Raw genomic sequence first — 14147 nt, forward strand, 5'->3', positions numbered from 1 at the left:
GGGTGCAGAATGCCACACTGATGAGTCATTGAGGCTCAGACAATACCCTGAAGGTCTAATTTTGTCTAATTTGGCTCAAGTTCACCTTTGGTCAGTGTCAGCTCTAGTATGAAAGATCCAGTGCATGTTGAACTGAGCAAAGGAAAAACAAACAAGCAGGAAACGTCATTCATTCTCTAAGTGCATATTGAGCGCCTACCATGGTGTCAGATATAAAGAAGTTTCAAACTGGGTCCCTGGCCTTGCAGAGCTCACAATCCAGGTGGGAGATAGGTGTGCAAATTAGTGGCTGAGATATAGGGTGATCTGTTCTAAATAGATGCACACTAAATTAGTAGAAGGGACAGAAGAAAGTGCCCAACTCTGTCTAGTGAGATGAGGAAGGGTCAGGAAAAATACAAAAAGAGAACATGATGTTTAAGCTCCATTGTACAGGACAAGTTAGAGATCACCAGGTAGATAAATGGGGAAGGGCATCCCGGATGGAGGGAACAGCATGTACAGAGGCATGGAGCTCTGAAAGAGCATGGTATTCTGTGCAGAGGTGGGAAGCAAAGCGTGTCAAAAGGAATAGTGGGACTTGAATACCATCCCGAGGTGGTTTCCTTATTTTTGGTCAAAGATGCCTTTGAAGTTTATAAAGCACGGTCAGATATGCTTTGGGGAAAAAAGCACGGTCACATATGATTTGGGGAAGTAAACTCAACTGTCTGGAAGAGAGTGTGGAGGTGAGAGTATGAGGGCAAATGCCATTTTACTAGTAACATTGTAATTATAACTAGGAACATTCATTCTCGGAAGCATTTTCCCACCACAGTCTTTTTGGAAATGGACTAGCAATTGGATTAACAAAAAAGGTAGAGCAGCCACAGGTATTTAAGAAGTGAAATCAGTAAGACTTGATGACTAAATGTATGTGTGATTGGCAAGGATGAAGGAAGAGATAGGGATGAAGATGTGATTTCTCTCCTGTACAGCTGGGCAATTTGGGGTCCAGGTACAGCAGGTGTGAAGCTGTGGCCATTTAAGTGGGAGGTGTTGGTTGGGCATTTAGACACAAATACTGACAAATGATTAGGAATATGTGGTATCAGAGGTACTCACGGTTGCGAATTTCTTGTATTTCTTTTGGTATTTTAAGAATGAAGCCCAATTTTCAGAAATGGTTTCAGCTCTTCATTGATTGAGGTCATGCCATGGAGAAAAGCATGGAGATGTTTATTTCATTGGGTACAGGAGGTCAATTTCAGCTACTTTTCAACTCGTATTTATATCTTCTCCTTCCAGGGGATGGTCAGGTGGATTTTGATGAATTCATGACGATCCTTGGCCCCAAACTGGTGTCTTCAGAAGGCCGTGATGGTTTTCTTGGAAACACAATAGATAGCATATTCTGGCAGGTGAGTAAGAATTTTTTGAAAAATTAAGTTTGACAGTAAACATGTGTCTGGGACTCACATTGACTGTGAATTCTTGAGCTTCTGTTCAGCACGTGAAGCTCCCTTCTGGGCTTGAGTGACATACATTCCTTGAACTGGACATCTAAGTTGAGATCCATACTAGGCCCCCTGAACAAAGAATCAAAACTATACTCATTTAAGGCTTGGAAGAGTGAAATATCTCCCTATTTTCCCTTATATCAAAAATAGTTTTACATTTTGGAGAAATGAGACTCCTCCACTTCTGATTCACAAAAGACTTTTTCCTGGGGACACTTAGAAAGGACATATTGGTACTACCTGAGCCCACTCTGTCCCTGGTTCCAGCAGATCCTTGCTGGGAGGATGGCATGGTTGCCTTGTGTGTTTGGACCCTAGCAATACTCTTAATAGGACAGAATGGTTTTATCTAAAAATTTGCATTTGATGCTTCTCAATTTGCTTCTATTTCTGTCTTGTAAAATCTCTTAGGAAATTCCAAATAATACCTTCAAATGATTAATTGTGCTATAAATCATTTCTCTATATTAGTTCTTTAGTCTTAACATGTGACTATTATTTTGTGACTATGGAGTTTGGGGAATGACTCATCAATAATTATTTTAAAAAATTAGGGACTCCCCTGGCGGTCCAGTGGTTGGGACTCCATGCTTCCACTGCAGGGGGCGCGGGTTCAATCCCTGGTCAGGGAAGTGGGATCACGCATGCTGCGCAGCGTAGCCAAAACAAAGAAGAAAAAATTGAGTTAATTTGTCAAGTTAAATTGAATTACTGTTTAAACATGTAAAATACCATTCAGACACGGTGTGGTTTCTTTAATTTCTTGATGTGTTTTTTTCCTTAACCAAAGATACTTCTCTGTATCTCTAGATAAGGATTGCAGTTGACATGTATCTCTAGTCTTATTCTGCTACCCATCTTGCATATAACTTAGTAAGAACTTGTTACTGGCCCTGTAGTCTAACAGTCATTATGGGTTTTACAAAAGATGCTTAAGACACAGTCCTGGCTGTTTAAGAATTTGGTTGGGGAAACACAACTAAGAGAGAAAACAAAGAGTAATTAATTGGCTTGATGGTTACTCGACTGTAATCTCCTTGCAGCCAGGGACTTCATTGTTTTGATGCCCTCGGCAGTTAGCCCATGTGCTCAGCAGACCCTCAATAACTTTTCTTTAAATAAAATGAATAGAAGTTCAAGAAAGGAGACACATGTGGTCTTGAGAGGTCAGATAAGGCTTCAGGAAATGGGGGTACTTGCTTCAAACCTTGAAATAGGTGGGGGATTAAGTGAGAAAAGAAAGAAAAGAGAGCATCCCCAGCCTGTCACAATGAGAGTTTGAAAAAAGGTGGAGGCAGTGAGCACAGGAAAGTCATTGACCATGAGGAAGATACGGTTGAAAGGGAAAGAGCTCAGGATCCACTGGCAGAGTGGATTTAGAGCCTGAGGAGAGAAGGCTTGAGATGACTGACTCCAAGTTTCCCAACTGGCTCCTACTGCCAGGAATACGATCATAGAGAAAAGACGTCTTTGTGGAGTTGAATTCTAAATTGGACACGTTGAGGGTCAGTCACCAAGGAAAGTCTATGCACAGCTGAAATCAAGGATGGATCATGGGTGAGAGGCCAGGGCTGGGAACCCAGATTTGGGATTTATCAGAGCCAGTGGGTGAAATTATAGTCAAGGATGAGCTCAACAAGGAAAGTCGTATACCTGAAGATGACCAGAGAGACAGGACCTTGTCCTGGAGGATATCCAGGGCAGGGGAGAGTGAGACATGGCGTCTGACCTCCACACTGCTGATACCCATCAGGAGAACATCATCTCCCTGTGGTTATGATCAGCCCTGACTCTCCCTAGAGAAGGACCTCCATGACCCTACTTGCCACATGATCAGAATATTTCAGCGCTCAGGTAACCTTTCGATGTGGAAAGATAGACGGGTGGACTCCACTGGCCAAAATCAAAAGTGAGCACATAGTGGGACTTCCCTGGGGATCCAGTGGTTAAGACTGCGTGCTTCCAATACAGGGGGCACGGGTTCGATACCTGGTCAGGGAACTAAAATCCCGCATGCCGCACAGTGTAGCAAAAAAAAAAAAAAAAAAAAAAGTGAGCATATAGTTAACAAGACGGAGAAACATTATTTCCCACCTGGCATCTTGCAGCCCATACAGATGTACTCTGTTTGGACATCTGGGAGTTACTTCTCTTCTCGGTTTCTCTTCTTCCCTGCGCTTTCTGAATGCTTTCTACCCTTTGAATGCTTTCTACCCTTTGCCTCTGTCTTCAGGGCCCACTCTAGCCTAGAAGGATGCTGCAAGCCCTTCCAGGCTCTAAGCATTCTTCCTGGCCCCGATCCTGAAGGGGAAGGAGCTGCAGGTACTTAATTATATCTTAAGTGGAGGCCTCACATCTGCCAGATTCTTCCCAGTAGAGCATCTACACGAGGTAATATTTCTTTTCTAATATATTGATTGCCTCTTGCATAATTGGGACATGCTACTATGCTCATGAAGTCTCTATGTTTCTGCCTTACCAAAGACCCTCCCCCTCACCCAGGGTGATAAATGGGATGGGGAAAAGAGAATAAAACGGGACAATGCAATTCTGAAATATCTAAACGAATGTGGGACAGTGTGGACTGGTGGCTGTGACTTCCTCTCCTGCTGGTGCTCCCCCAGCTCAGACTTTGACGACTAGCAAAGGAGAAAGACCGTCAACCCATTCTTGATAGTCAGCCTTCTCTGCTGCCTGCCCCCCGTCTGCCCATTCAGTGACAGTGTGAGAAAACTGTACTCAGAGCATCCAGAGCATCTGGTCCTTCCTGGAAAAAAAGCTCATATTCCCAGCACTTGAGTGATTTTTCAGGTTTAAAAGAAAGCTCTGTGTGTGCACAGGTGTATGTGTGCACGTGCGTCTGTGTACACGTGAGTGTTTACTTTGCTGCTGTGGTTGAAAATGGTCTAGAAGAGGAGCAGCAGAAAGGCAGCTTTCTGCCTCTGAATTTCCAGGCAGGAGATTTTGATATCAGGAGTTACTGATATTCTAGAAAGGAGAAGACCATCCATTTGAGACACTGACAAGGCTTCCTGTGAGGGACAAAATCAGTTTCCTGTGGAAACAGACATGATGGTACACTTGGAAGGCCATATTAGTGATCTATTGTTGCCTAATATATTACACCAAAAGCTAGTGACACAAAACAGTAAGTATTCACTAATCTCACTGTTTCTGTGGGCCAGGAATTCAATAGCAGCTTAGCTGGGTGGTTCTGGTTCAGGGTCTCTGATGAGGTTGCAGTCAAAATGCTGGCTGGGGCTGTGATCATCTGAAGGCTTGACTGGGGCTGGAGAATGTGCTCTCAGGTGCTCGCTCATGTGGCTGGCAAGGTGATGCTGGCTGTTGGCAGGAGGCCTCAGGTCCTTGCCACACGGACCTCTCCGTGGTGTTTCTTGAGTGTCCTCGTGACATGGCAGCTGGCTTCCAGAAAAACAAATGCTCCAAGAGAGTACAAGGCAGAAGCTGTCATGTCTTTTCTGACCTAGCGCTGAAGTCAAACTCCATCATTTCTGCAATATCCTGTTGGTTACACAGGTCATCCCCATTCGGTGGGGAGAGGACTACCTCCCAGTGATTACCGGGAGGCAGGGGTCATTGGGGACCACCTTGGAGACTGGCTACCACAAAGGGGGATGATTCTGTAATTGGACTTCAACTTCTGACCCGACATTGCTGCCACAGCCTTTCCTTTTCCCTAGGCTTTGGTTTCTTCCTACCTTAGAGGAAAACTGTGACCATGGCTGTGCTCTGTGTTCTGAGAAGTGATCCCACCAGGCCCTAGGCTCACCTTGCTAATTAAATAATTAGCTCTCAGTGCTCGCTCCTTACTGGCATTCTAGCCTACAGTGCCAGGGGTAAAATAAAATCAAACGGGATTCTGCAAAAGCAGCTATGTATCGGTTGGTGCTCATCCCAAAAGCTTTGAGCCTCCGGCTCTTTGTGAGAAATTGGTATCAGCAAGGGGGGAATGTAATTGGCTATTAACGCAGCCTCCTTTCCAAAGAGGCTGGTCTGAGGGCTACGACTCAGAGTCTCCATCCTCCCAGGATACTCGGTCCGCTGGGTGTGAGGCTCACAGATTTCTTGGTAGCCAGTTCAGAACCTCTCTCTTACATAGCAAATAATAACTTGTGAAATTCTTATTGCCTTCTTTCCCTTCACTCATCAAAGTCCTGTGCGTTGGCTGTTACTGCTGTGATGTAGTTGAGCAGGGCTTGTGAAATTATTTTTGGAATCAGCCTTAGGACTTGGTGTATGTAAATGGTAGAGAGGAGGGGAGGGAGGGGCTGAGGGGGCCAGGCTCAGGATGGGCGGGGAGGGCTTTCATGCTCATTGCTTCAGGTTCATTGCAATCGCAGAGGAGCAGGGTCCTCAAAGTCACTTTGTTCCGCCAGTCACTCGCACCACACACCATGAGGCCACTTGTGCCCAAGACTGTGTCTTTAACACAACAAATGCTCCTGGGTGGAAGGAGCATCTGCGTCTCAGCTTCACCTGAGTCCCCACAGCAGCCCTTCATCTTTTCTCCTCCTTGACCTCCAGCGCTGTGCTAGCTGGGTTCCGCCGTGAGCTTGCAGACAGCACACAATGGCAAAGGAAATGACTTTTAAAAAATGGTCCATATCAGAAAAAAAATCTGTAAAATTCTTGACTCAGTTCAGAATACTTGACATTCCATGCTCACAACACAGGAAAGAAACATTACACAAAGCTCCAGGTACAGTATGATCCCAAATCTGTTATGCATAAAAGAACTGGAAAGAAATATATCAAAATATTGACAGTGTTGTTTCATGTGACAGGATGATGAGTGATCACATCGTGTATTTTTCAAAAGCTTGACAATAGGCATGCATTATTTCTATAATCAGAAAAAGAAAATTAAAGGGAAGAAAATATAGTCCCCAGCTAGTCAAATATTTATTAAATACCTACAGTGTTTTCATCTGTGAAACTGTAGATTACCTGTCCCATGAGGTCGACTGTGGATAAAATTTGCAGGGAAAGCAGATGAAACAGAAGAAATCATATATAAGGTATTTGTTGCACGGGGCCAAGACCTAGAAAATTCCAGGACTTTGACTTTTGTTCTTTGAAGGATAACTTGCATTCTAGCAGGCTGAGTCTCTCCTCACATCCAATCTGGCACCAACAGGATGGTCCTCCCCCCAGTATTTTGTCAACATGCCACTCTGTCAGAGTTTGCTGTTCTTAATCATCTCACGGGAGCTAAATAGCTTTCAGCAGCCATGTGCATCACAAGGCCTGTTAGACTGACAGCGAACATTTGAATCCCCAAAGCGATTTTACTGCTTGTGAAATATGGAGCGTGGAAAACATTAGTGTCTCAAAGTGTGGTTCCTGAACCAGCCGCATCAGCATCACCTGGGACTCGTTAGAAATGCAAATTCCTGGACCCCACCCAAGTAACACTGAACCGGAAACTCCAGGGTGGGGCCGGCTTCCAGGAGTTCAAAACGCCCTCCAGGTGACTCTGATGCTCCCTCAAGTCTGAGAGCCGCTGAGATTTCAGTGATCCTGGCATACGGGGCAAGCATCTGGTCAGGCTTACTACTCAGACCTTGGTAATTTGGGTTTTTCTTTCATTTATCCATATTCATAAACGTCATTGATCTTTAGTCTATATAACAGTATATGTTTCAACTGTTTTTAAAAGATGGAGGAATTACATGTCAACATATAACTAATTTTCTAAGCAGGAAATGCCTTTCTAAGCATTAAAGCAATGGAAGAATCATAAATAAAAACTGTTAAACTATTAAGTTGAAAGAATATTTCAAAAAGTAATAGGAAAAATACAGCGATTAATAGGCTAAGGTATATGTGAAGAGCATTTCTAAAAAATATGAAAACCTCTAGATATGACAATAGAAAAATGGGATAAGGAATAACAGACAATTTATACTTTAAACAAACATATTAAAACAATTTTCAACCTCACTAGAAATCTAAGGAATATAAACTAAAATAGTAATTGGATAACAGTTTTCACCTATCAGGTTGGAAAAGAATAAAACATATGATAATAGTACTGTCAAGAGTAAGATAAAATGGGCAAACTCATATACTAATGGTAGAAATGTACATGGTAAAACTATTCTGAAAACTATTTGGTGATACTTAGCTACAACTTTTCCAATGTTAAACCCTATAATTAAAAATAATTCTACATCTAAGACTCTGCATATGAAATTAGTCAGAGATGTAGAAAAATGCACTTACAAAGATGGAATATTGTACAATTATTTAAAATAATATTTTCACTTTACAGTCTAGAGATTTAATTTATAGTATAATTACATTGCTGTTCTACCTCTATTATATATCCATGTATATTCATACAGAGACAAAAACTGGGGAAAATGTAATAATTCTTTTCTTTTTAACATCTTTATTGGAGTATAATTGCTTTACATTGTTGTATTAGTTTCTGCTGTATAACAAAGTGAATCAGCTATACGTATACATGTATCCCCATATCCCCTCCCTCTTACGTCTCCCTCCCACCCTCCCTATCCCACCTCTCTAGGTGGACACAAAGCACCGAGCTGATCTCCCTGTGCTATGCAGCTGCTTCCCACTAGCTAGCTATTTTACATTTGGTAGTGTATATACCTCAAAGCCACTCTCTCACTTTATCCCAGCTTACCCTTCCCTCTCCCCATGTCCTCAGTTCCATTCTCTATGTCTGCGTCTTTATTCCTGTCCTGCCCCTACATCTTTCATAACTTTTTTTTTTTTAGATTCCATATATATGTGTTAGCATATGGTATTTGTTTTTCTCTTTCTGACTTACTTCACTCTGTATGACAGACTCTAAGTCCATCCACCTGACTACAAATAACTCAATTTCATTTCTTTTTATGGGTGAGTAATATTCCATTGTATATATGTGCCACATCTTCTTTATCCATTCATCTGTCAATGGACACTTAGGTTGCTTCCATCTCCTGGCTACTGTAAATAGGACTGCAATGAACATTGTGGTACATGACTATTTTTGAATTATGGTTTTCTCAGGGTATATGCCCAGTAGTGGGATTGCTGGGTCATATGGTAGTTCTATTTTTAGTTTTTTAAGGAACCTCCATACTGTTCTCCATAGTGGCTGTATCAATTTACATTCCCACCAACAGTGCAAGAGGGTCCCCTTTTCTCCACACCCTCTCCAGCATTTATTGTTTGTAGATTTTTTGATGATGGCCATTCTGACTGGTGTGAGGTGAGATCTCATTGTAGTTTTGATTTGCATTTCTCTAATGATTAGTGATGTTGAGCATCCTTTCATGTGTTTGTTGGCAATCTGTATATCTTCTTTGGAGGAATGTCTATTTAGGTCTTCTGCCCATTTTTGGATTGGGTTGTTTGTTTTATTGATATTGAGCTGCATGAGCTGCTTGTATATTTTGTAGATTAATCCTTTGTCAGTTGCTTTGTTTGCAAATATTTTCTCCCATTCTGAGGGTTGTCTTTTCCTCTTGTTTACGGTTTCCTTTGCTGTGCAAAAGCTTTTAAGTTTCATTAGGTTCCATTTGTTTATTTTTGTTTTTATTTCTATTTCTCTAGGAGGTGGATCAAAAAGGATCTTGCTGTGATTTATGTCATAGAGTGTTCTACCTATGTTTTCCTCTAAGAGTTTTATAGTGTTTGGCCTTTTAGGTCTTTAGTCCATTTTGAGTTTATTTTTGTGTATGGTGTTAGGAAGTGTTCTAATTTCATTCTTTTACATGTAGCTGTCCAGTGGGAAAATGTAATAATTCTGACGCTACTAATTATTATGGATTGGAATAAAGGTGAATGTAAATTTTCTTTGTCCTTGTATGTATTTTCCAAAATTTCTGCAATTTGGCCATAGGATCTATTCTGTTATTATTCAGCAAAGTTAACGAAGTCTCAAATTAACAAAATCACATTGTAAAACAGCTGTTCTCAGTGGCAAAAAAAGTGATTGGATTTTCTAATACACTTGCCCACTGTTATGGTAAGTAAAGCACAAACTTTACATGAGAGTACACAAGCATCTAGTCAAAATGGCAACCGCCACTGCCAGGAGGAAAGGAATTCAGGCTGAAGCCTCTGAGAGGCAGCCACCACCCAAAGCAGCTAGGCGGCCCCTTGTTGTAGAAGCCACAGGATGCCCGAGGCCGGCTGCAGCCCCCCACTGTATCAGTTACCTTATATCCATTTAGTATGCCGAAAACTTACCCTTTAGAAGAATGTCTGAATCGATTTCATAATCAGAAAAATAAATTGAAAGTAATTTTAAATATTATTTCTAAATAATTTCATGATGAGTCTGTGGCTGGGTTGAGTTGACAAGTTACCTCAGCCAAAAAGAGGAAAAAGGTCATATTATCAGGAAAGTCCTGGCCCCAGGAACTTAATTCTTAGGTCCAATGAAATCTTCCCAAGTTTTATGTAAAGTTATTTTCTTTTATTCAATCTACTTACCCTTAAGGATCTAACACACGGGTTTATATGTAATTTGTATATACTGTAGACCTCAGAAAAGCATAAATTTTCATTAAAAGGTACCTAAATGGGGACTGATTCTATCAACGGTAGAAGCTTGCATTCAAGTTCAGAGGGAGCAGAGAAAGGAACAAGACAGGCGTGAAGCCGGTGGGGACCTCTTGTGGTCAGGCAGATGAATCCTCTAAAACCCACAAGCGGCACCCAAAGGCAGGCTTCTGAAGGGGACAAGGGTCTCCTGTGCTTCAGGGGTGGTGTCCTGGTGGCACTTTTTTTAAAAAAACATTTTCTTGAGTTATTATTGACATATAAAAGCTGTACATATTTAATGTACACAACTCAAAGAGTTTGGGGATAACTATACACCTGTGAAACCATCACTACCATCAAGGCCATGAGCATCCATTTCCCCCTGAAGATTTCTCTTACCTTATTATTATTGTTGTTGTTGTTATTTGTGTGTGGTAAGAACACTTAACATAAGATCTACCCTCTCAGCAAATTTTAAGTATACAATATTGTTAGCTATAGGCACTATGCCATATAATAGATCTCCAGAACTTTTCTTATGTTGACCTGAAATAAACAGACTGCCAGATATTTCTCCAGCAAAGGTGGGTTTATTTGGGACGAGGATCAGTAGAGAATTGTAATTCAGGGTCTGCAACCATGGTGAGCCACGTGCAAACCCCCCCATGGCCAGGGAAGGAGACACTTTTATAGAGAGGGAAAGGAAGTTGGGAGGGCTATAGTAAACAAAGGGTCCAGGGCTTTTCTTGCCAGGAAATGAGGCTTCTTGGGCTCTGCTATCATCACAGGGCATGAGAGCTCCCCCTTCTGGTCTCCCAACTCTATTTAATTGAGGTTTCTGTTTATTTTTTACAACTGAAACTTTGTACCTTTGACCATCACCTCTCCACCTCTATTCCCAGCCCCTGGCAACCACCATACCACTGCCTGCTTCTATGAGTTTGATGAATTTAGATTCTACACATAAGTGATATCATACAGTATTTGCTAGACACACCTTCTGACCATGGCTCCAATGATCTTGATGCCACAGGACCGAGTTTCTGAGGTTCACAGATGCACCAGGGTGGCAGGGAGAAGTGACCACAGTAACTCTTCCATCTGGTCCAAGCTCCTGGCCCTCACTCGGCTACACACTGAGCTGTAGACCCCATGCTTGGTTGTGGCAGTACCACTGTCTATTTTTTTTTTTCTATTTTTACTATTGCAAATAGGATTTTTTCATTGCATGTTTCTAACCACTTTCTGCCAGTATAGTGGAAAGCAGTTTTGGGGATTCTGGCTTTTATCTTGCTTCCTTACTGAATTCACTCAGAGAATTAGCAAATTCTCATTACAGAATTAGAGATTTTCTCAGGTTCTCTATGTCTGCTGGGACTTTGTCCACAAATTGCAGTGATTTTGTTTCCTCCTTTCTGGCAGTGTCTGTCTTAGTTCCATTTGTATTGACTGAAACCTGTGTATTAATAATACACAAGAAGGGTGAAATGTGATATTAGGAAACTGACATCTTACTTACCAATAGTTTTTAAAATTGTGAATATATGATAGCTTTTACCAAATGTCCTTTTAATCTCCAATAAGAGGATCATGTGATTATTCTTGTTTTCACTTACCGATATGATTTAATGATTACTAAATTCCCTAATGTACATTCCTAGGATTTACATTTGCTGTTATGGCAGGTTATTTTCTTAATATAATTTAAATTTCTAGTGTAATTTAAAACTTCGATTTGCCATCAATTTTGAGTTTTTTCATCTGTATTCATAAATAAAAGGAGCCTGTAGTTTGCACAAAACTATAAGTGTCATTGTCAGGTTTTGAAACATAGTTATTCTAGCATGATAAAATTAATTTGTCGACTTTCTTTTTTGCTGATCTACAATAAATTCTACAGTATGGAATTTATTTATGACCTTAAATTTGAGCAGGTTAGTTCATAAAACTACCTTGATCTAGTGGTAGGGTTTTCGGTTTTGGTTTGGGGATTTTTTTTTTTTTGAGGTATTTCTTAATGATAAGTTTTAATTATTTGTTACTCTACTTTGAAATTTTATATTATCTTCAGGAAGTTTCCAATTTCTCAAAATTGCTTAATTTATTAGCATTTACTTGTACATAGTATTGTTTAAAATTTTCTTTGCAAGTACTATTTTACCATCGTTATAGCCTCTCTTAATTGTAATTTTTGTTTTTCTCATTTTTTATTCATCTGATTTGCCAGAAATTTGTCTATTTTATTGATTTTTTTGGAAAAAATGTACTCTTCAACTTAATTAACAATTCTTTTTTTTTTTTTCCTGTTTCCTATTCTGGTATTTTCAACTTTGACCTTCTCTTCCATTTTCCTATTTTCTTGTTGTTATTATTTATAAACTTCTGCATTAAATGACTATTTCACCTAGTTTTATCTTTTTTTATTCGTGAAAGAATTTAGATGTGAATTTTCCTCTTAGTATAGCTTTATCACCATCCTGAGATTTTGATATGTAGTGTCTACCATTTACTCTGTGGTCTGTAATTATAATTAATATCTTTCTTCACTCAATATTTATTTGGGATAATATTACTTCATACTATGTTTAAACATTTGTTATTAATTTATCATTTTATTGCACTGTAGTCATAGAAGATCACTTATGTCATCGCTTCTTCATGCTATCTACTGTGTTCATTTACTGCATCTCAGTATGTGTTCAGTTTCTGCAAATGAAACATGACAACTGAATACACTGCTTTCACAGTTTGTAGGAAATAGAACTATTGATATATGCCCCCTTTCCAGTAATAATTAAAATCTTGAATGTCCTAGTTTATTTTATATCTATTCAGTCTGTCTTAGATTGATAGTATTAAGGTCTATCTCATTTCTGTTTCTGTCATTTTCTCTGTATGTGTGTGTGTGTGTGTGTGTGTGTGTTATTGAAAGGCTCTATGGGCCAGCGTGGATATAGTGGTGAACGAGAGACAAGTCTCTTGTTCTCATGGAATTTATATTCTAGTGTAGAGGGTAGGGGAGAGATAGACATTAAAGCAATAGATAATAATAAATAAGATAAACTCAGATAATATTAAGTTCTTTGAAGTACATAAAATAGGATGATATAATCGAGGGCAGTCAGGGTAGGTACTACACAGCTTTAAACAGAGTGTGAAGAGAAGACTGCTCTGAGGAGGTGATGTTTGAACTTACCCCTAAATCGTGAGGAAGGTCCAGCTGTGCAAGCTGTGGGGGAAGTGCTCACCACCGGGAGGCAACAGCAAATTCTAGGGCCCTGAGGAGGGAGAAGCTTGACTCCAGCTTGGTGGGCAAGTGGTTGGAGATGAGGTTGGAGATGCTGGGGTAGAGATCAGCTCTTGTGGGACACCATGGGCTCTGCGTTGGGATCCAGGTTCAGCAGAATGTGATTGAGAGCAATCGAACAGTGGTACAAACAGAATAGAAGCAGATATAAATCACTCTCACCAAGCTCTCTGCTGCCATCTGGTTCATTGTTCTGAAATCCTAGAGTGTTGCCCTATCCATGTGGTTTATGTCCACATCTGCGCTCCACCCATCAGAAAGCCAAGGAAGGGAAAGGGAGCACAAGTCTTTGAAGAAGTTGCACCCAGCACTTCTGCTTATGTCCCCTTGGCCAGAAGTTAGTCACGTGTTTGACCAGAAGTTGGTTATGTTGCCACACCCAGCAGCAAGGCATGTTGGGAAATGTAGTCTTTCTTTTGGACAGCTATGTCCCCAGATTCTTAAATTGAGGGTTTTGTTGCTATTAATAGTGAATTGACCCTTAGGGGAGAACGCTGTGTCTCAGGTCCCATCAAGACAAGGAGTTTGGATGTGATTTTATGTAGAAGCAGTACTACTTGGAGTATGTTAAGCAATGGAGTGGTATATTTTAATTTACATGCAAAAAACATCACTACTGCTGTGTGGAAGGAATATGGGGGGAAGAATGGGGCTGGGGACTCAGGAAGTTATTTCAAAAGTAGGAGAGACATGCTGATGGCTTATACTAGGGTGGGAGCAGCTGGGTAGTGAGAAGGGGGCAGGTACAGGCTTCATGTATTTTGAGTCTCTGTTTTTTTGGTGGGTCCACATTTAAGATCATATGTACGCTTACC

General features: G+C 40.7%; 1 protein-coding gene across 8 annotated transcripts in view; it reads left to right on the top strand.

The window, feature by feature from the left end:
• Nucleotides 1-14147, top strand: part of CALN1 (calneuron 1) — a 474033-nt gene that overhangs the window by 306809 nt on the left and 153077 nt on the right. For all 8 annotated transcript variants that reach the window (XM_029221329.1, XM_029221327.1, XM_029221330.1 and 5 more), the window contains one exon: nucleotides 1288-1400. In XM_029221329.1, coding sequence (XP_029077162.1) covers nucleotides 1288-1400 — 113 coding nt within the window. The remainder of the gene's footprint in view (nucleotides 1-1287; nucleotides 1401-14147) is intronic.

This window comes from Monodon monoceros, unplaced genomic scaffold (genome assembly GCF_005190385.1).
Source record: "Monodon monoceros isolate NGI ecotype Baffin Bay Population unplaced genomic scaffold, NGI_Narwhal_1 Super_Scaffold_13, whole genome shotgun sequence".
NCBI lineage: Eukaryota > Metazoa > Chordata > Mammalia > Artiodactyla > Monodontidae > Monodon > Monodon monoceros.